The sequence below is a fragment of the Rhyacophila brunnea genome, unplaced genomic scaffold, assembly GCF_057557595.1.
Source record: "Rhyacophila brunnea isolate RB1 unplaced genomic scaffold, BYU_Rbru_1.0 scaffold_21, whole genome shotgun sequence".
NCBI classification, from domain to species: Eukaryota; Metazoa; Arthropoda; class Insecta; order Trichoptera; family Rhyacophilidae; genus Rhyacophila; species Rhyacophila brunnea.
The window spans coordinates 35,794,703-35,818,749 of record NW_028232871.1 but is presented as its reverse complement, the minus strand read 5'-3'; the positions used below and the strand labels follow the sequence as shown (position 1 = coordinate 35,818,749).

Below are 24,047 nucleotides of genomic sequence, written 5' to 3'. Positions count from 1 at the left end.
CGTTATAGGTATTTAGTAACACTTTGTCACTTTGCGAACATGATATCACTTTCGCTTTCCTCCGCGTATTGCTGGACATAACATTATATGGACGTACAAAATAGGATACTATATTATTTAAAAGCACCTATAGTATTTTCATTATTTATATGCGGTTTTATCATGCACGAGAGATAATATAACATTCGTTTCGGTAAGTGACATAGATAAGTACTACAAAAATTTGACTAAATTATCGACATGGAGAAAATATGTCGACATGAAACACAAATTTATAAATGCAAACCTCGATTTATTTTACTATTGGCAAAAACAAAAACATATCCATGGTGAGCTTTTCAGTTATCCACATAGTTATAGATCATAAAACTAATAAAAATGATTAAATATAGGGTACACCTGATTTTTTATAGCAAAATATGAAAACGATCTTTATATTATCTCTACATATAAACAACAAAAAACTCCATATAAACAGATACTATCGAGAAACCATCTCGTATATTGCCGCCTTTGGCTATTTTTGATATTTTTTATAGAACAAAAATGTGCATTTTTTTAAACGATAAAAATTAGGTATACCTATACCTTTTTCGCGTCTGACGAGAATCGAAATGTCAGACATTCTATGATTATTGACGTACGTGTGAAAAAGTTTCAACGTTAAAATATAATATATTGAGGTTAAATTTTTAAAAAGTCAAACATATTATTTTATATTTGATATTTAACGACAATTAAGTAGACTTAGTTATTCATCTAAATACGATGTTATAATATTATGTATAAGTCCGATGGTTGAATGTCTACTTTTGAAGCCGTATGCCGGAGGTTCGATTCCCGTGTCTTGAAAATTCACATGATTTTATTCAATCAGTAAATCACTAGCAATCAAATTTAATTAATTTTATGAGGATTTTTTCACGGATAACTGTGATTTGGGATTGTATTGTTTATATTTAAATCCTTCTGATTAAGAAAGAATAAAGGAAAATTATCTATATCGTTAGATACAATATTATAGTTATCACCATGACCGTCATAAGCCATGGCCCCTAGCTCATTACACTCTTCTCGCCTTGTAGTCCATCGCTGTTATACAGCTACATCCATCGAATATTACATAACATGAATTGTTTTCAAATTCTCGTCTGATTGGAAGTTTATTTCACAATTAATACAATGGAAATAATATGCCACCAACGACTATGCTAAAAACCCTTTCACATTATTGCCCTGCAAGTAATATTTAGTCATAGTTTCGATAATGGATACCTGATAATGACTGCAGAGATAGATATGATCGAAGGGTTGAAAGAACACAATGAGCGGACAATATAACATATAAACGTCCATCATCAACCCTTAGAGATAACAGGGCGGCTTTATCGAATTGCAAGTGCAATTATTAGGGCCGCAGGAGAGGATAGGAGGTAGGGAGTGAATCGATTATGTGAAACTCCGCCGGCGTTTTCCCGGAAACGGATGCGATATACAAAAGGTTTTCAATGCGACATCAAGCTTTTCGTGGGGGTGCCGGGCCACCCGGAAAAAAAATGACTGAGGGTTTATTTTTCGCGCCCGGTATCCTGTTTTCAGGCTGTGTAGTGGAATACGTTTGCTTCTGTTCCGCCCGACCATTTGTGTATTTTTGCAATTTTAACGATTGTCAAGTTAACAAAACTCCTAATTCATTATAATTAATACGATGAAAAGTATTGATAATTTAAAAATGCACTGCAATTATTTCATTAAAAAATAGTAATGAGAGAAAAAAACGAAATCGATACATTATCAATACGGCTTAATACTTCTCTATGAATAATGTATTAGGGTAGCAGAATCATCACAAGGTCGCTATTGTGAAATAAAAATTGAAATCGTAATGTGATTTCACGGCAAAGAGAAGTTAAGTTATGTTCTCCCGATAACAAAGAGAACAATCACAAGGGAGGCATTACGCAAAATAAAAAAAAAAACAGATAAATGGGGTGAACAATAAATTTTTCAATAATATGCATCTGTCAATACAGCGACATATTATTATTTGAACAGTTGGCCTTCTACAATTTGATATTAAGCTAGAAATAGCTTATTTATTTTATATGGTGGGTATATTATGTGACCACAAAAGAAATTGAATTGTCGTTGTTTGAATTGCTCTTCAAAATATGAATGTTGATTGAAAAGATTTATCGAAGGGAAATAAAAATGTTTGAAATGGATTTTCTAAAAGACCCAAATATAGGCCTTAGATAAAAAAAAAAACTAGAATTTACCACGTACAATTCCGTGCGACTGGGTAGAATCTGTTTCATTTCATCCCGGATGGAAGGCCAGCGCTTTACGCACTGCACCACGAGAGCCGCCGATTATAGCATATAATATTAAAATAGAATTAGTATATAAGTACGTCAACAGATTAATATAAAGAAATTTTAAACCAATGGGTGGATAGTGCAAAAAAAACAAAAAAGATATCACAATTCGACTAATGGTAAAATTGTCAATTAACAGGGGATTTACGTCATTAGCCGTCGCACAGTGGTCGCGATGTAAAAACAGCGAAAATTCGCGCGGGAATAAAGCTTTCAATCCCATTTGCGATGCACCGTTAAAAATGCAAATATCACACGGTTAAATGTCGCCCGTACCGAAAATGTACCGTTCGTAGTAAACATATTGTATTATGTATGTTGTTTCAGTTGCATATGGCCGCCAGTGCAAATAAAGCGCCCAGCGTGCGATTCGCGTGCAATTCGAATGTTGGATATTATTTGCTCTAATAATAATGAAAGGAAATCCTTAAAGCAAACCAATTGGAAAGTTCCATAACATTATGTATTACTACTCTCATAAAATTAATTGCATAAACTCACGTTGTTGGCAAAATGAAGTTAATGTTGGGAAGCTGTTTGTATTGTATGGTTTAACAACAATACTGCTTTGCTAATTGGTATTAAGAACTTTTTTTAAAGCTCATTTTGTATAAATAGCTCTTGACAATATCGTTGAAAACAGGCTAAACGGGGAGGGATCCTGATCATTTAGTGAATTAAGTAAGTACTATATTATATTCATCATCATCATTAACAGCCTGAATCTATCCACTGCTGGATGAAGGCCTCTTCAAGCTGCTTCCACTTCTCTTGGTCCTGTGCATTGTGTTGCCACGTACTTCCGCAGAACTTTATCATTTCATCGATCCAGCGGTCTCTAGGTCTACCTTGCGGACGTTTTGTACTTCTTGGATACCACTGGATGACTAGATTTGTCCAACGATTGTCTCTTCTTCGAGCTATGTGTCCAGCCCATCTCCATTTAAGGTTTTTAATAAACTATATTTTTCATGATCGTTAGTATTCGTTTGAGTCCGCGTTTGTTTTTTAGACATACTGCAATGAGAATATTAAAGCAAACATTGGATGGCCCAGATGCCCACGGGTCTTCCACTGATACAGGCCTTGCGTGACGTAAATTTCCAATAGAAGCCGGACCAACTACCAACTACCACTCAACTACCACTACCACTACCAAACAACTACCAAATCATCCCGGTCACGATTTTCAGTCATGAGGAACTGACAAAGAAGAAGAAATAATATTGCATTCGCCTGTCACACATTTCCCCTTGGATATTGCTCAAGACAATTAACCGCTCGAGGCTTTCACGTGACGTGTCACGACAAAAAGTGTGTCCAAAGAATGCCATAAAACGACGCAGGAACGTAAATGACAATCTTTCGATGATCGCTTTGGAGTATCGGGGCATTGGTTCTATGTTCCGTCCAGGTGACCCATCAGTCAAGGCCAACAATAAGGAATTAAGAGAGCAGTATATATTGCATTAATTACCTCTCCTAATTATATTAAAAGCTTTCGGTTCGACTAAATAAAGACAGAACATGAATAACATCGGTGAAAGCTCTTTGCGCGTCGGCTCGATAGTAGATATTATAGGGCACATTTTGAAGAAGGGCAGAGATCACAACTAGTCAACATGAAGGAAATGACTAAAAATATGTAATGACAAAAATATTTTAACCGATTCAACAAAGTCAGCCGACAATGTCTTTATAAGAATCTGTTACCAATAAGTTACAGTATGCAATGAGCACTTTATATTTCGTTTGTCGAGCAATAATGCCTTTCTATTAAGCCTATTTTACAGATCAGACCATTCATACCTAATATTGTATATAAAATCAACTAATGTCATGGTACAATATACATAGAAGAAATATGATATACCTAATACATTATATTTTATACCATATTTTTGAAATCATATCTTCACAGGAGATGATAATAATAAACTAACATTTTCCATTAGATAAAATGAGACGGGGGAATAATGGATGCAAAAATATCAATAAAAACTGACTACAAACGAATTATCTTTTGAATGACAATACATCAGTTGCCAGATCAATAAAATGTATATCCGATCAAATAATATATATTCTTACCCTTGCCACGTGATCAACCCTCAATTGTGCGGAATATATATTATATAGATAGGGTATACATACGAAATGAAGGGATGAACCATGGAACAGATTCCCTTCAAATAAAAATACTTAAATAGGTAGATACCTACTGTTACTGCGTAGAATAAACATAATGAAATTCAAAATAAATAACAAATACAGTTGTAATAAAAGGCCACTATATAGTATACAAAACAAATTATTAATCTTTATTAAGACTATACTCCAGCTGGGGCACGGTCTACAACGATCGTGATTACGCAACGCGAAGATTCTGCAAACGACGCGTGCAGAACAAAACATAATTTGTCATAAAAATTCAACATTTTTAACGTCGTGTTTATTGTTCTATTAGTAATAATAATAATAATGTATTCATTGACATGTTTTCTTTTCAAGTAAATGGGTAACGTTTTTTTCATCTTTACACGATTTAAGAATTAATTCCCCCGACGCCAACACAAACCAAATTGATGTGTCCACAGCTCGACTTTCGCTCTCCGATTGCCAGTGAGCCCAAAATTTCGTCGCACCTATAGTTGAAAATTATTTGCCGTTTCACTGAAGTATGGCTCTTAATATTATAATACGTTTTTAAAATTAACCAATGACAGTTGTGGGTATTTTTTTCAATTATTTCCAAACACAGTTTTCCGAATAAAAAAAACAAAGGATTAATCTGGAACCAATTAAATACACACAATGATCGCAGAACACATAATTTTAACCCAGCAACAAAATCAGAACCATTTAATACATTTATAAGAAAAGTCGATGTCGTCAGGGAAATCATAGAGCGCTACCAGGAATACAAACTGCCATTATATCTTGGTTTTATAGACTATGAAAAGGCGTTTGATTCCATCAAAATAATCTCAATTATAGACGCCCTAGCAACCAAGGAATTTCCAGACGCTACATAAACATATTGAACAGTAAATACAGTGATGCCACAGCATGCGTGAAACTCCACAAACGGTCGTGTAAATTCCCCATTAACAAAGGTGTCCGGCAAGGTGATACCATTTCACCTAAACTATTCACCGCTACTCTTGAGGACTTATTTAGGAAACTTGATTGGGAGGAAAAATGTGTTCCAATTAACGGAGAGCATCTCAGTCACCTGCGCTCTGCAGATGATATTGTTATACTCTCACAAGACCCGAAAGACCTCCAAGGTAGAATGCAAGAACTCGCGGATGTCAGTCAAACGGTCGGTCTAAAGATAAATGTCTCAAAGACAAAAGTGATAAGGAACTGTTTTTCGGACCCTGCGATTATCTGTATTTCTGGCACCCAACTCGAGCAAGTCAGCAGCTACATCTATCTCGGACAGCAGGTGTCCATAGACGGAAGCATGCACGATGAAATTGCTCGAAGAACAAAGCTGGGATGGAGTGCTTTCGGACGTCTGAACAGTATCTTCAAGAGTGACCTACCATTATGTCTTAAGCGTAGGGTGTTCAACCAATGTGTGCTACTCGTGCTCACGTATGGCTGCGAGACGTGGACCCTCAACACGAGAGATGTCCAAAGGCTAAGAGTCACACAGCGAGGCATGGAGAGGTGCATGTTGGGCATCACGCGAAAGGACCGTAAGAGAAACGAATGGGTTAGGAAGCAGACAAGAGTAGGCGTTGTAATAGACGTTGCCAAACAGCTGAAATGGAGATGGGCGGGGCACATTGCTCGCCGAAAGGACGGCCGCTGGACAAATGCTGTCATCCAGTGGTACCCAAGGGGTACGAAACGGCCACAGGGTCGCCCTAAAAGCCGCTGGATTGACGAACTGGTAAAGTTCGGTGGAAATACATGGCAGCGAACGACACAGGACTGAGAGAGTTGGAGAAAGCTTGGGGAGGCCTTCATCCAGCAGTGGATTTACCCCGGCTGATGATGATGATAAGAAAAGCAGAGCACTTACTTACATTTCTGACTATATGATACGAAAGAGAGACATTGACCTACCTAGAAAAATTCTTTAATACGAAATTATTTTATTGGAAATAGCGACTTGCTTGCTTGTGTAACGTTGGTTTGATTAAAGCTCGCAAAATTGTACTGTCCAAATTACATTAATTGAGTGTGAATATACGTTGATTTTCAAAACTCTATGCGCGTATATTTATGTAGAGGGAAAGTTTACAAAACATTGTATAATAATGTGTATGCAGACATAACACGAACTTGGACCATAAATTGTGAAAACATACAAGTATAACATAGATATAGATATATTTTCATTGTTTCGTTCATAATTTAGGTATGACGTAAACATATTAAAATACAATATACCTGGGGGCGAACGTCCAAAGATATTGCATAATATAATAAAAATACAGAATAAGGTATTGGTCGTAATATTGAAAATATAATATCAAAAGGCTTTGATATTGGGATATTCCCAAATGGTTATATTTCATCAAAATAAAAACATTATTTTGGACAAAGCAGCTGCTGCTGCTATATTTTTGGACCTCAATAAAAAAATTGCCTAGAAAATAAACTAGGCCTAAAGAATTTATTATTAAAGAAATCTTTTCAAAGGATACACTTTTAATATGTTTCGCTCGAGTACTTTCCACCTTTATCTATAAAATGAATTAATGTCTTTACAGATGGATAGACTATAAAGAAAGAGACGGCGAATACATCTGGTTCACCAATATTCAAGGTTAGTGACGAAAAAATTAATAACGTATTTTACGACTCAAAGAGGAATTATCGAAGAAAATCATTGGCGATATTTTTTCTACCCCAATAGTTCGCACAAATATCAGCGCATCTATTCTATACATAAGACTGCTATCGGCCGCTATCAAGGGTAGTTTTTCAAATTTTTGTAGAGAAGTATTATAATTTTTACAATAAGTCTATTGTAATTGTTACAATAAGTACTATGTTTTACTAGCACCTCTCTTTGCTATGCTAACTTTCAGAGCGAGATAGACAGTTTTGACTGTTTAGACGGCTAATTTATTGTAACAATTATAATAGCTCTATAAAATATGAAAAACTACTCTCGATAGCGGCTGATAGCAGTCTTGTCTACAGAATAGATGCGCTGGTATTGTTTCGTTTGGAAGTTACAAAACTTCTTCTCATCTTATATGTACCTAATAATATGGGTTGAACGAATGGATACCTACCTACTGACACTAATAAAATCAGCATATTATTATAACTTTGGCCGTTTAAACCTCTTCTGAAGAGTCTCATACTTTGTAAATAATTTAAGTATTATTTAAGTATCTGATAAAATTCGTCAGCTGGAGCTGAATGCAGAACTATTCTAACTCACATATGAAATATTTTACAGAAGCGTTCTTTGGGTCATCATATTTAAGTTATTTACTATTTATATAGCCACATTTATGCATCATTTTTTATCAATAGTCCTACTAAAATATTATGTACCTATACATTTATCTATCCAAAAAATAAATATTTGAATTAGGTTGTTTCAAAGAACTCCCTTCTGAAATATTTAAATATAATAATTAATTATACAAACCTCCAATTTAATATTATGTTCCATTTCAATAAGATCGCAGCTTAAAACACAAATTATTTGGATAAATAAAATTATTTGCAGACTTATAAAAGTGAATTGAAAGTCTACCTTCATATTGTTGTCATAAAATAATAAAAGTGTTTTGTCTTTCCTATAAAATTACAATTGTGTCACATCGTAGGTGCTGCTCAACGATGTTGTGTAAGTTTCAATTAAGTCAATTGAATTTAAGTTTACACCCTTTTGCGTGAGATAGGTATTGCTGTTTTTTTTATATATATTTCTTTGTTACTGTTTTGTTATTCCCAAATGTTTATTGGACCCTGTAAAAAAACATTGAATTACGGACAATTTTTGAAACAAAAAAGCGACCTGTCATTATTATAGTTTTCTGCGAGAGAACAGAAAACAAAAATTTTCGGTAACAAATTCGATTTGCCGCGCTCGAGAAAAAACCCTAAATAACCATACGTGGGGCAGCCTCAAAATGTACCTCGTTAGGGCGGAATATACCCCATACGCTTCTCGTCCCCACGCACGTACAGGCCCGGCGGGGATAGGGGGCTCGTCCCCGGCCGCGCGGAAGGCGACTAACCCAATTACTCCCCGCGCGGGTCTGCCAGACCCCGGGGGTTAGTTCAGTGGAGTTTAACCCTCGAATGTGTAATCCGTGAGCCTACACATTTTCTCTACTGACAGACGGAGTGGTTCGTGTCGAATTTTAAACGGGAATTAAAGGATGCGTTCGTCTTTTTATTGATCCGTTTGATTTTCGCTCACTTCAAAGTCCTTTGGAAACTGTTTCACAAACCGTTATGCCCCTATAACAATATAGAGACGACTATGCCAGAAAGACGTTGGTAAATGATAAATTATTGCAACTTCACATGAGAGCAATTAAAAATAATTACAAGATAAAAAGAACTTTTTATATACAACGTTTTAAAATTATCTGTTGAATCATATAAACTTGACTTGACTAGCTTAAACGATCAAAAAAAATGTATTTGATAGAAATAATACCGAAATATCATTTTGACACATATTGATTTCCATAGTAACTCACGTATATATTAATAATTTCCTAGCAACCAATAATAGTGGATTGGATTACGGATTACGAAATAACTTTTCATACAAAACAGAATTAACTGAAAATGAATTCAATTCTACATAAAGATGGCTAAAAGTATTAAAAAAATGTATTGGCATCGTGTTCTGATATATTCTAAAAGTTTCAAATGTCTAGCTGGTCGGGAAGTTAATTAAAAATCGATTGTAAGATTTTTACCGGACAAACAACTACCGGAAAAATAAGAATACGACCTAATAAAAACGTTGTAATAAAAAAAAGAATGTTATTGATTTATTCATAAGGAGGTATATTTTGTAATAACTAAATATCTACCAACCAAAAATTGTTGTCACTTCATCACAAATTAACTCATGCTGACGTACCTACTTGACTTAAACTTTTTTTATTATGCAATAAGTCTCAGATGAGGGTTATTTAGCTGTAGGTACATGCATAATAAATAATACTCACTACTTTAGTTTGTATTGACTTCTCTGGGGGACTCCACAGACTGATGAAAACGTTCTGGTATGTATTGAGGCTCTATTAATGCCTCTCTAGTGCTGACTGGAACAGGCCATGAGGCCCAATGACAGTAGTGTAGTTAGTAATATAAGTGGACATACAAATATCCAGGCTTTGCAAAATCGCATAAATAAATATATCGTGACACCGGGATCGAACGCGGAACCTCCAGATGAAGGGTCAGCTAATTGACTTATGCAGTCAGATATTGTGATTATTGACAGTGTTTATATCTGACTCTCGTCAACACCGTGCCACCATGAGTGAATACCAATACGGAATTCCACAAAACTTTCATTCATTAGAATTTAAGTTCAATTCACATGAATTAACCTCAATGGATAGTATCAATTTTCTAATATACGTACTAGAAATTTGCAATAATAGCTATTATAATAAACCAATACCTATCAGGAAAAAATGATTTAAAATAATTATTATACAAAATGCTATTAATACTTGGTATCTAGTGTAATTTGTGAGAAAACTAACTAATAACGTTTATATTGACTATTCGAATATTCTATAAGAACAATAGGAGGGCGAAATTACCTAAATTAAATCTGTTAATCACTATTATTATAAAAGACAGATTATATTATAATATTGGTATAGGTACCAGTGGCGAGGGGTGGAGATAGGCTGTTAAGATTCGACATAAATAGTGCACACTAAACTTTGTCAAACCCTGCCTAAGCGAAACCATAAAAGTTAACGTATGTTATGGGCTTCCCGAAAATAATAGTCCACACTTTTTCAGTCATACTTGTAAGTTGTCGTTGAATTAACAATACATATTGCTGATAGTGTTGGTTACTTTTTACAACGTTTTTCTTAGCTCGTATTCTTATTTGTCCGGTGGTTCATTCTGTACAAATCTTCCAATTGATTTTTAACTAAACTCCCGAGTAGCTAGACATTTGAAACTTTTAGAATATATCAGAACACGATGCCAATGCATTTTTTAAATACTTTTAGCCATCTTTAAGTAGAATTGAATTCATTTTCAGTTAATTCTGTTTTGTATGACACCATTATTGGTAGCTAGGGGTCTGGGGTCCTAGCAGTTAAATTATTAATATATACGTGCGTTACTATGGAAATCAATATGACATGTCAAATACAAAAATTTTTGATCGTTTAAGCTAGTCTAGTCAAGTTTATATTATGGTTCAACAGAAAATTTAAAAACGTTGTATAAGAAAAGTTCTTTTTATCTTGTAATTATTTTAAATTCATTAAAACCTGTCAAACCAAACCATAATCGATAAAAATGTTCTTCTATCTATAAAATATTTAAAATTATGTATGGTTTTATAGCATAATTTTAGATATTGTATAGATAAAAGAATATTTTTTTACTATTATCTAGTATGACTTGGATTAGGCAGGGTTTAATTGAATTTTAAAAACTAACTAACACTATAATAATATACACATTGTAGTTGTACATCAATAAAAATAAATACGTTTGACTGAAAAAGTTTAGTGTGCACTATTTATGTTGAATCTTAACAGCCTACATTTACCCTTTACCACTGGTAGGTACAGAATGTAGTATCAATATGTACATAATATTATTTGTTCAAAACTATCCTATGTAATGCCGATCAGAGACTTTGCGCAGAGGTACAAAATACAGGAATTTATCATAACATGGCAAGAGTTAATTAAAAAAATCAATTAGGCAGACAAAAATCCGGTATGTACACGGAGTTTGATTTAATAACTAGATATGCCAGCTACTTATTTTAGACGCCTAAGTACTAACAAGATTCAATGAGAGCATATATTGATGGATGTAACGTACGGGCTAGTGATAATTATTTACAAAAGTTAATGAATACATGACAGGTGTTGCTAGCTTACATGATGGATTGGAAGCTTCTGAGAATTTACGAGTAGGTATCTAACAGAGCTTACTAAATTAAGACACAAGAAGCTTTTAGTGAAAGTAATAAATATCAGACTTTGAATAATCACATGAAAAAAGCTAATAGAGCGAAATTAATTATGCTATCGTTATGAAAATATACATTACAATTATTATTGATATTATGATCTATAGATAGTTTTGAATGGGAAGTTGTATCCATATGATGCCACACTGGCTAGATACCTCGATGATTTATAGGTATTCTATACAATTATGTATGGCCTGTGGGGAAAAAAAGATTCTCAAATGGAGGTATCGACCAAGTTATTGTCAGTATTGGAAGACCCTATCTAGACGGACAGAAAATTTGAAGAATAACCAAATATTACTGAGTACCCTACAGACTCGGAAGATATCGTGGACAGCATTGGCCCAATGATCGATATTGAAGGGACATCAGAAAAATACTGTCTATGTGTGCGGAAGAAGAGGTGACCAGGTGGAATATATCACTAACAAACCAATAATATTTGATTAACTGAGTTCCATTTCACAAGAAATGAAAATATAATTAATATTAAATTGTACAGGTTTTCTGCAGGAAACCTGTACAATTTAATATTAATTATATTTTAATTTCTTATTAATATTTGACTTTCTAAAAAAACAATTCAAAAACTCAGATTCAGATTGCCAGCTTGAACAAATTATACTATTTTTGTTTATTTTGTGTTGAAATATGTAAAATTATTATAAGTAGGTATAATTATAATATAAATCGTGAAGGGGATGTCTAAGATGTTTTTGAGGCTATGTTTTAGAATACCAAGTCTTAGGACACACTCTAGACTCTAGGCTCTAGAGAATAGAATGAATAGATTCTCCTATATTCTATAATAAACGGTTGAGACAGTGAAATTATTCACTATTTAGCCCAATTGTACGGTTAGTTGGGAGATAAAGGCCAGAATTTAGTTTAGCGGGAGACCCCGTCTGAACGCACATGTCAAAGGGTTGAATGTATCAGGACCACATAAGTAATTGAAGATGACAACACAAATTAAACAGTTATCTAACTAGTTTAGAGCCACTTAGTATGCCGGCTACAACTATAGCGAGAGACGTCACTGAATTTCCAGTTGTTGTTACGTATTACGATAAATTTGAATCACTTACCATTTCGCCTCTCGTAAAGTGAATTTAAAGTGTTGTGAAGATGGTGTATTACAATTTACCTGAAACAAAATAAAACAACACATTAGTTAATAGGTATATTAGAGCTATTTAAATAATTTTAAAATGAGTACTGATTATAATGCAAGGAAATAAATTAAATTTAAATAGGTACAAAATATTTTCCAGATTACATTGGTATCGGAGACAGTACTTTGGCAAATAGCTACTAGTAGCAGTCGTAGCATGTGGTTTACCAATTAATTGACCTGCGCGTCTACTCTATAAACAAGATTGCTATCGGCCGCCACTAGCACTTATTGTAACAATTACAATAAGTTAAACAGTCAAAACGGTCAAAACTGTCTATCTCGATGTAAACTTTAGCATACCCAAGAGAGGTTCTGTTAAAACCTGGCACTTATTGTAACAATTACAACAAGGTAACTTATTGTAGTTTGTTACAATAAGTGCTGATACGAAACTATCCCTCGATAACTGCCGTAGCGGCCGATAGCAGTCTTGTGTACAGAATGCGCTGGTATATATTATAATATAATATGCTATTTGCTTCATATATCGTAATAACGTACATAACTGGTTTCGTCCGTTTATAAGGACATAGTCAATTGAGACATTGTCAAATATATGTTTTCAGTTATTTATTCATACGAACAAAAATGAGTAAATATGTATAAGTATATTATACATGTATCAATTATTGACAATATCATCCTAAACTAAACTAATAAAACCGATTAAGAACCTAACTTTTTGATTTAGTTTAATTAATATAAAGTCTTTCTTTATGGACGCTAAACAAAGTGATGTCACGGAGAGTTGAAGCTTTCGAGATGTGGCTTAAAGGCATCCTCAAAATTCCCTGGACTGACCGGGTGACAAATTAATGTTGAAGTTCTCAATCGAAAGGGAAAGGACCGAAAAGTTCTGCGTAGTATCAAAACCAAGAATTACCTCGGCCAAATTCTGAGAAGACAAAAAAACAGCATTCCCCAACTTGTCATTCAACGAAAGATCAATGGTAAGCGTAGCAGAGGACGCCTAATTTCGTGGCTTAAGAGCCTCCATGATTGGCACGAGTGCAGCTTTACTGAACTGTTCCGGATAGCAGATGACAAATCTAAGATCGCCTTGATGGTGGCCGACCTCCGCTAGGGGATGGCACAATAAGAAGAATAAGTCTTTCTACCATTAATCTGGTGAATGGATTGTACGTGATATTCTCGTATTCATCGTGTTCTTCTCCTTCCCACTTTTCTCTCGATATAGATTAAGTAAACCGTAAACCTATAAGTAAAAGCGAACCCTTGTTTCAAAGTCTGTTACGAAAGTTAAGATTGGTATCTCTACATTTGGGTGCACTTCATAAAGCAAGCACATGGTACAAAACTATACAATGTTCACGTAGATTGCTATTCAGATATTAAAATTATATTCGTTTTGTCGCATTTCCAAAGAAAAATAAACCAATTTTAATCTGGCTTATGAAGTTTTTTTTATGAAAAATATATATATTTTACGAAAATTGAAATTCTGAATAAATTAAGACCTAATAAAAAGCAAACAAAACAAACACTCCCTCGTAGTTACTAAAAGTTTTTCCCCGTACCGTTTCGCTACGCTATCAGGCTCCCAGCACGCAATAGGAGGTATATCTAACTGAAGTTTCCAGCTGCTACCCAGAACGACACGTTATAAATTTGCGATTCAAATTTGTGAGGCATTGCCGCGAACTGTAAACGATATCAAATTCCCGCTCAATTTTTTATTTTGTCACTGTGGGGCACGGAAAAATAAATTCGGTTACACGAGCGACCGAGAGGACAGAATTCGTCCCACGGACAAAAGTTAGCGCATGTTTCAAACACAAACTGACCCTTTTTGAAGGGGTAAAGCGGCCGGGCAAACAAGACTAAGTTACTTCGGTATCAGGATGCCAGCAGTTAGTGAGGGTGTGCCAATAATTAAGCGAGAATTTATATTTCGCTTGGAAAACAATTGCGGTGTAATATTGAAACCAGTACGCCGCATCACACGTTAGCTGGTACATATGCATGAAAAACCGAAAACACTTCCATTCATGTATTTTTAATTGGTTAAATATTTGAAAAAAAGCAAATAAAATGTTCATTTCAGTATCAAAACGCCTTTTTTGAAACGATATTACTACCTACACAATAGAATCAAATATAGATATACTTACACTGTATTGGATTAAAATCTAATCGATTTGATTTAAGTTAAGGTAAAAGGTCGTTAAAAAATTATTACTGAGTAAATAATAATTTAGTGGTAATGTTTTTAAATTTAAAGTAAAATAATACTCAAATGGAAAAGTAAAAAATTTAAATCAATCAACCCCGAAGTCGACATAATATATATTTGCGCAGTATGAATTGGTTCATGCTATGTGTAACGCGCAAGGATAAAAAAGAAACAATTAAACAATGGAACAAACAAGCGTATCTACTTATGAAAATTTTAAATCAGCTGGGGGGGGGGCGTTCATCCAGAAATGGTTAGATCAAGGCTGATGATGATAACATGTATGTGAGATGAATATTCTTTACATCCATTAGTTGTAAAGCGCTTAATATTCCGCATAATTGTTATATTATTAGACTATGTAGGTAGGTACCTACTTATATGAACAACAACTAATTCGTACATAATTCACGTCATATGGTGAAAATTCAACGAAAAATACGTATATATTATAATGAATGCGTGCTATTTTATTTAATACTATGTATGCTGATCTATAACTTTTAAAAAGTTTTCAGCGTCAAAAAGCGTTCAAAAAATCAATTACACTAATTGATTGAATTAGACGGTTCACATTTCAGTGATCTTCCTAAACGTTTTTAAAATACAGCATGAATAATATTATCAATGGCAGTTGTATAATAGTAGTAGCAATGAACCAACTAGGCTTTAAGAAACTTACATAAATATATTGTGACCTCACTGTGGATCAAACTCGGCGCCCAAGGATTCGAAGCCGTAATGTAATATAATATTTCATATATAAAATATTTATTTTGATTTATCAAGACAATGAAACTTTCAGTATAAGTTTAAGAGATGATGGAAAACTTACATGTGCAGTGTAAAAAAACATTCGTTTCAATTTTCTAAATAATCTTTATCTTTATCAATACAGTTTATTTTCAACGCACATGCCCATGGGTATAAACAGCTGTCGCGACAACGTTTGGAAATCAAACGACAAGCATGTTGTGCACAAGCAATTTAAACCAAAAGACCCAAATAAAAATGTCAAAACGAGCCCAGTGCTAAAATTCCACGCACGATCTCTTCTTCGCCACCCCCCGAGACACTTGTAAATAAAAAAATAATCTTTTGTTTTTCGGCGGCACGAGAATTTGACCTTAGTCGACTGGTAAAAGAAAGAAAACCGAATTATCAAGGGAGCCACTCACCGTTCGCTGTAAAGAAGTCTTTTTAAAACCGTCCAACTAAATGTCACACGGCGCAGTGATCGATAGATCGTTTAGTTTTTTAAGACTATCTGAGAAAACGGAAAGAAAGTCACTTTAAATTTCGCAAACTCTAACGTAAAAAATGTATTTTTTTTATATACAATAGACAAATGTGCTTTAAGCTCGACTGTCGTAACATTATCGGAATCTTTTGATTTTAGTCTAAAATGAGGATAATTTACCGTCTACATTTCACAATAAATTATTGGGCAGATGAGGCATATCCTTTGCCTCATCTTGATTGATCCTGTACTATTCTGGTTGCTTTATCCATTGTTCATTCAATCCGTTAAACTAATGATGGTTCAACAAACAGCTTACTATTTTGAATAGTAGTCGACATGACGTAGAGAAAGGTCAGTTCCTTAGAAAAGATTATTACAATAATTAATTTTGTCGATAGGTAATAATACGTATGTACACCTATAAGTAAATACTGTGAATATATTAATTATATTACATACTATTACTTAATCTTAAAATTGACTAGTCTTAAATATAGTATCTCCGTAGATATTTCGAATATTTTAGGTAAGCAGTGGGTAAAGTTGAACTCAAGCTATACTGCGTACCTGGCTGGCTCTAGTCTAGTGGAACGTGGAACCATTGATAGCAATGAGTGGAACCAAGCAACCAACATCTACTAGTGCTGTACAAAAACATTAGAGTTGCTTAGATTATAATGATTATATTATTATTATTAGTAACACGTCGAATATGTCGATTTGATTTTGTTGGTCCTCACAAAACGTAATATGCAACTTAATGTACTACCGCACAAAGCTGTAATGCGACATTTTTGGTAGAAAAAAACATCTGCTTGTCGCACCTAACAAGTTTCTCTCGACATGGGTACAGGTAGAATAGCAAAATGTTGAATCGTCGCATGTGCAGATGCTGTTTTTTCATTCGTTTAGGCTAGTTGCGTGACGTCTCCGCTTCGGCCTCGCCTATACGGTGAAAGAGAGTTGTAACATTGCCGGCGGCTTTGATTTATGACCGTATCCCAGTCGAGTCAATTTTCTATATACTAGTATAAAAGCACTTCAATAGACATTCCTGTTCAAAGTTCTGCTATTTGGTCGAGGAGAAAACGAAGTAGAATGGGTCATTAATAAAAATCTTATAAAATTAGCAAAACATAAATCACACCTCTCGTGTCCTTTTGTCTGGGAGCGCTAATTTTTTTTCAAAACAACAAAATATATGCAAAAACACGAAGGCAAGCGCCTTGCAAATACATATACAAGTCGACGATTATCGTTGAGCCATGTCTCGTATATTTGAATACACAAACATAACCCGTTTCAGTTTCCAACTAATAAACAATAAGAGTTAGTTCGGTGTTTGTAGCAGGCGCGCAGCAGGCGACAGGAGGTACTGCCCGGTTATAGTGTCACGTGATAAATTTGCGATGCAAATTGATTCACGCGTAACTTTACAGAGAATAAATAATTCTACTATTTATTCTCCAGAGGTGGAGAATTCTGGCAATTTCATTGTAACTAAATGATTCAATTATATTTTAATCTCGTTGTAGCATCCCCTAGCGGAGGTTAACCACCATCGGGGCGATCTGCAGTTTACCTACTGTCTTCTACATAGTACAGATTCGTGGAGCTAAAGTTGCATCAATCACGGAGCTAATTAATACCACTAATACTTAGGCCAGCCAAATTATGGTGGGATAAAACTCTCCAGCAATATACGTGACAGTAGAAAAGGAGCTTTCGAGGCTTAAGGCATTCCATTAAGTGTACAGTGTTGTTTTAGCTATTTCCATTCGGATAGTGTATGAGATCTTATAGGCCATCCATGGACTGAAACCATATGCGGTTTAGAACCGTGAGCCATACTAGACTTATCTTTTCTGTTTATGGAAATATATTTTCACAAACTATATTATAAGCATCTGATTGTATCCGTTTATACCATACAAATACACTTAAAAATTTAGTGAAAATGTATTTTCATGAACAAAAATCATAAGTTTAGTATGGCACACGGATCTAAACCACATACGGTTTCAGTCCATGGATGGCCTCATCGTCTGTTCAATGTTGCCGTTGTCGTCAAAAATGTAACAGAAAAGGTACGAAAACAAGCTTTTTGGCAGGAAAAAACGCTAGATTTTGTGAAACTAAAATTTCAATATTGTTTTTGCCTATCGGAAAGAAGTGCAAAATTGAAAAAAAAATGAGTACACAGGTAGAAATTACACCAGATTTTCCCAGAAACTCGTTTGAAAATTGATAAAAAATAATAAATTAATCTAACAACATACGATAAGAGTTATAGTTGGGTGTTTCTCGAGAAAATCTCAATCTCGAGATTCGGGATTTCCAGAAAAGAATTCTCAAGAATTCTCGAGATATCGGGAAATTTAAAAAAACCTATAAAAATTCCGATTCAAAATGAAAAATTCCAAAAAAATATGATTTTTTATTTATTTATGTAAGAAGACAAACAAAATAGAAGTAGGAAAACAAAAATAATTCAAAACATTACTTATTAAAATAGAATTTTAAAAAACACTGACTGTCAGTCGCTGCGTCTGACAATCGCGTACGCTTTTGAGACACAAAATTCCCTGATGTTGCAAAAATTGCGCTCATTTTGAGTCGAAGTTGGCTTAATTGTGTTAAATGCTCCGATTAGTCTTTGAACGTTTTTTGTTTCCTGTCGACTTTTTCATATAGAAAATCGTTTTTTCAATTAATATTTGATAATAATTAATAGATAAGAGTGACCTAAGACGTAATAATTAGGTAATACCAGAGTCAATAACATCTGATACTATTATATCACTATAACGCCAAGAATGCTCCTACAGTTTCATTGTATTGCTATATTTCTCAAGTACCGACCTACCTTCATTAAAAATCTGAATAAATAAACTAACTATCTAGCTTAATTTTAGCCCATTTAAAGCAGTTCAAGGCAACAAAAAACGTTAATAAAAACGCCATAAGCTAGATCCATTTTTTGCAAGCTAGACTGCCTGTTGAAAAATGCTAGATCTGACAAGAAAAACGCTAAGTTGGCAACGCTGATCGTCGGTCTTATTCGCATTTATATCACGTATATTATGGAGTCCACCCAAGGAGCTGGGCATGGACGAAAAAAGAAGAAATTACATAAGTACCTAAGTAAAATGTAATCCGAAAATTTTATCAATAATGTTTTAATTTATTTTTTAAATATGTAAATACAGATTAAGTCGTTATCGACATAGCTGTAAAAAATCAGATTTGTATAGATATATTACAGGATATATTAATTGAATTTCATTATAAATATCCTTTCAGATGAGAAGTTTATAAAAAACACATTTAGCTTAAAAGATAAACACGATTAATTATTCATATCGACTTTAAATAAATGGCGCCTTCGCATTAATATTATTTAGAACCGGTATAAATTATTAAAAAAGATTTTCAGGTAAGCGAACCCCGCTGTGATTTGTATTAAAATAAAACATAAAATTACAGAGTTAAATAATATTATAAATAATTGTATTTAGTTTGGTTTTATATTTTTCCTCAAATATAAAATAACATGTTTGCAGACGAAACTAAACATATTATCAGCTACCGGCAATTTATTATCAAATATTTCTTCCACGATTAAAACAGAATAAGATCCTATAAAATTCATGCCAAAATAAAGTATGGATATACTTACATATTTCAAACTCTAATGGAATTATACTGAAGATCTCAATAAACAATGACAGGTTTTTTTAATTTCAAACAAACATGTCTAGTTTGCAGAATTCTAAAAAAATGATCAAGTGGAACTAAAGCACACAATATCTTTTATATTATCTTGATAGTATTTAATATACCACGTGCAGCGTTAATTCATTCGCATGAATTACATTTGGATCGTTAGTTTTATTGGTTGAGAGAACTCAACCTGAAAGTGTGGGTAAGATGTTCAAGTCCTACTAGGTCCATTATTTTTTGTTATACCGAGGTTTTCAAAAATTACGTATTTTATTTTAAACATTAATATGTCATCTTTCACCCTTTTACGACCCAGCATTAGGGCATAGGGCAAGCAAAAGTTCGCGCCACTTCCCTCTATTCATTGCCAACTCTTGTCCATCCCGCCATCCCAGACATGCAGCACGTAGATCGCTTTTGTAGCACCGCTGCAGGGCGAGGGGAGCCGGCCACGACGACGGAACCCTTATGGCACAGCAACGTAAAACGTCTCTTCGTGATTACCTCAATCACCGAAGGCTGCTGTGTTTGCTCATACAATACTCAATATCTACATTAAGAATAAATGTGTCCCTAGATTTCAAAATCAGCCAAGTCCATAATAGATGAATAGGAGAAAAACAGCATTTTGTTTTCTCAAGTACACGGTCACAAGTGTGAAAGTTTATATTATTTCGACTATAGAAATTTAAAATTAATAAGTTCCACATTTCGATAATGCAGAAATGTTAAAAAGCAGTAGTTCTTCAGCAATTCACAAAAAAGTCAAAAATACCTAAAGGTGGTCTTGGCTGATTTTGAAATCTAGCGACACAAATATATGTGCTTGAAGCAACCTTCATTACAGTAAAATATTATATAAAATATTGTTCTTAGTCATTACGGTAACAGAATCACCGAAATAGCTGGTAATAAATCTGTATGTACGAGTAGATAAAATGCATTGTTTTATATACCTACCTGAATCTAATTTCTCACGAAAATGCAGTTAGAAGCACTTGTGAAAGTTATCTTCCTATGTCAAAATAATTTAATATCCGATAACATGCCTGAGGTAGCCTTCATGTCACCTACTGTCAGATGACATTCAGCAGAAAATTAAAGCAGTTTCGGTATCAGGGTAGTAGGAGGTAGCATCGTTACTGGCATCTCTGTTAGCAAATATTTACAGAGAACCTTAAACACATAACGTGGAATAATAAATCACAATATAGCGTTGTAAAGCTCTCCTTGGAGAGCTGAATTCCTGATTGTTACAGCAGCTACTAGCTACTAGACCAGTGATACCAAACCTTTTTTGGTATTAGAACCCCTTAAATAATTTGAAGAAATTGTTGGACCAGGTATGGAGAACTTGGTTGACACGATATAATAAGTTCAACAGTTATAGTCTAAGGAAGAAATTACAGATATTAATTTAAAATAATTGAAGTTCTTCATATTTAATTGGGTATTAGACTCTCATTTCATATAACTGAAAGTAGGTACTTACATGTCATTAAAGTTATTAATATATTCTGGGATGCGATATAAACTAAATAATTAATTTAATTACTTTTTTCATGAGGTTAATTAGTGTGCCATCAATCATTAATCTGTATCTTCAAATAATTGTTGGTGTATAAGCAGTTGATGAATGTACTTTTCGTACCAGACGAAACCAGTCCTGATTGTTATCAAATTAGGTGCATTCTATACTAATATTAAAATAGAAGCTAGTTTGACCAATTGTTCGGTTATCACACAAGAACTACTTAACCAATATTGATTAATAAGTCTTCTTTTGACCATGTCTAATTTTAATAGGATCATATTATGGGCCTCCACAGAGTGGAGAAGATTTTTGTTTTCACGATAAAATGAATGTTAGCCACTAGCTCAACCTATTAGGTCCATCCATTTTCTGACTCCAAACACAAATTGAATAAAAATATGTGTATTTGCCAGACCTATAATTCGAACCTGGGACCTACAGCATTATAAGCCGACGCTTAAGCTGCTCGGCGATCGTGGGCATGAGTAGACTAAATTATTTATTCCCACTTTAGTAGATTTTAGATTTCTAGAAATTGCCTAGAAATTGAACAATTAATAATACGAATCATTCATTGTGTATATTGGTCTACTTTTTCTTTCTGTATTCCATACGGATAAAGTCGGCAAAAATCGTTAGTAAGTATAGTAATATACGTATACTGTGATTCGTTATAATTAATAACTGTTTTTCTTATATAGATGTTCAATAATAACAAACCAAGGAAAACTTTCCAAATTTTGTATTAATAGGTCACGTGACCATATTGTGCTTTTTTCGAAAGCTTTGAGCTTTGACAACAAATTGCCGCGTATCCTGGCATCCGGTTAGGGATCACTGCGATAGGCTCTCGCATAGCTTGTCTTGAGACACGAAAACTGTGCCGCATCGAGGGAAATTAATAATGAACATCGTGATAAGAGCGTTTGGTTTATGGAAATTACGAGTTACAAACGACATAGAAGGTACGAGTATTATGTAATTCTCGTCTATCTTTGGTAAAGCCCATAATTTAATATATGAGAAACACATGCTTTGCAAAAGATTCTGTCGTGATCATATTTAGGTACATCATCTAATTTTACAACGTTTTATTAGGTCGAATGCTTATTTGTCCGGTGGTTGTTTATACGGTACAAATCTTGCAATCGATTTTTAACTAACTTCCCGACTAGCTAGATATTTGAAACTTTTAGATTATACCAGAACACGATGTCAATGCATTTTTTAATACTTTTAGCCATCTTTAAGTAGAATTGAATTCATTTGCAGTTAATTCTGTTTTATATGAAAAGTTATTTCGCAAGAAATCCGTAATCCTATCCACTATTATCGGTTGCTAGGGGGTATGGGGTCCTAGCAACTAAATTATTAATATATACGTGCGTTACTATGGAAATCAATATTAATGTCAAAATGACAATTCAGTATTATTTCTATCAAGTACCTACAATTTTTTTTGATCGTTTAAGCTAGTCAAGTCAAGTCAAGTTTATATGATTCAACAGAAAATTGAAAAACGTTGTAAGTATACAAAAAGTTATTTTTATCTTGTTATTATTATTGTAATACCTACAGCCTTCAAAATAATGGTACAATACGATGAATAAATAAGATGGTTAAAATTAACTTACTTAACCATCTCAACGTTTTCTTTCTGAATCAAATGATACTCAAACCGTGAAAGTTTTTTGGCGAAAAATACACTAAACAATCGATATCATATCCAAAGGAAGTATCGAAACTGATGTAGTATCGTAATATTTTAAATACAATATCATCACGTTATGTGCTGTCATGGCGACACATTTATTCTATGGTTTCGTCTTTCCGCAGAATATTTTTAATGATCACTATCTCTTTAATTGCAATCATGAAAAGTGAAAACTCTAATTTATTAGTATTTTGAATTATTGCTCATATTTCATGGTTATTTCAAATAATTTTACCTTTTTTTTCATTTTTAATTTAACTAACTTCTACGTCTGCGTACGTAAAAATTGCTTGCGATATTGCATCCATAGATAATATTTTGAACAGAACCCACCCAGCAGACCATATAATATTTTTTATTCGACCATGTGCGATCCTAATAGGATCATATGGGCCTCCACAGAGTAGAGGTTTGTATTAACAGATTTTGATTTTTACGAGAAATGGATGTTAACCACTTGCTCAACCTATTAGGTCGATACCCTGACTCACACACAAATTGAAAAACAATATGTGTACTTGCCAGACCCAGGATTCGAACCTAGATATTAATTTAATAGAAAATCCACAGAGAACAAAAAATTAAAACATAGAGCGCACTTTTTGACGCGAGTCAAAGATGTGTAGGCATGCAGAATATATTAAAAACCGTTCATTGATTCATGCGGTTACCGATAAAGCGCGGTACGCATGAGGTGACCTCAGTGTTGTTCTGGCGATTTTGACAGATTCTGCTAACTGTCAATGTCCGTATAAAGATAAAGGTACAAAATGTGCTACGGGACGAGAGCATCAGTCTGATAACATTTTAAATACCAAGAAAAACGACATTAAACACTTTTCCCCGTAGCGGCCAGCTTACTGTGACAGCACATAACGTGATGATAATGTATTT

The 24,047-nt window shown here is 33.9% G+C and overlaps 1 protein-coding gene across 3 annotated transcripts in view; it reads right to left on the bottom strand.

The window, feature by feature from the left end:
* Window positions 1-24,047, bottom strand: part of LOC147070983 (uncharacterized) — a 944,473-nt gene that overhangs the window by 601,689 nt on the left and 318,737 nt on the right. The window contains exon 2 of one of the 3 annotated variants that reach the window (XM_085949030.1): window positions 12,657-12,786. The exons of the other annotated variants lie outside the window; for them this stretch is intronic. Coding sequence (XP_085805156.1) covers window positions 12,657-12,659 — 3 coding nt within the window. The 5' untranslated portion in view covers window positions 12,660-12,786. The remainder of the gene's footprint in view (window positions 1-12,656; window positions 12,787-24,047) is intronic. 3 annotated transcript variants of the gene reach the window in all.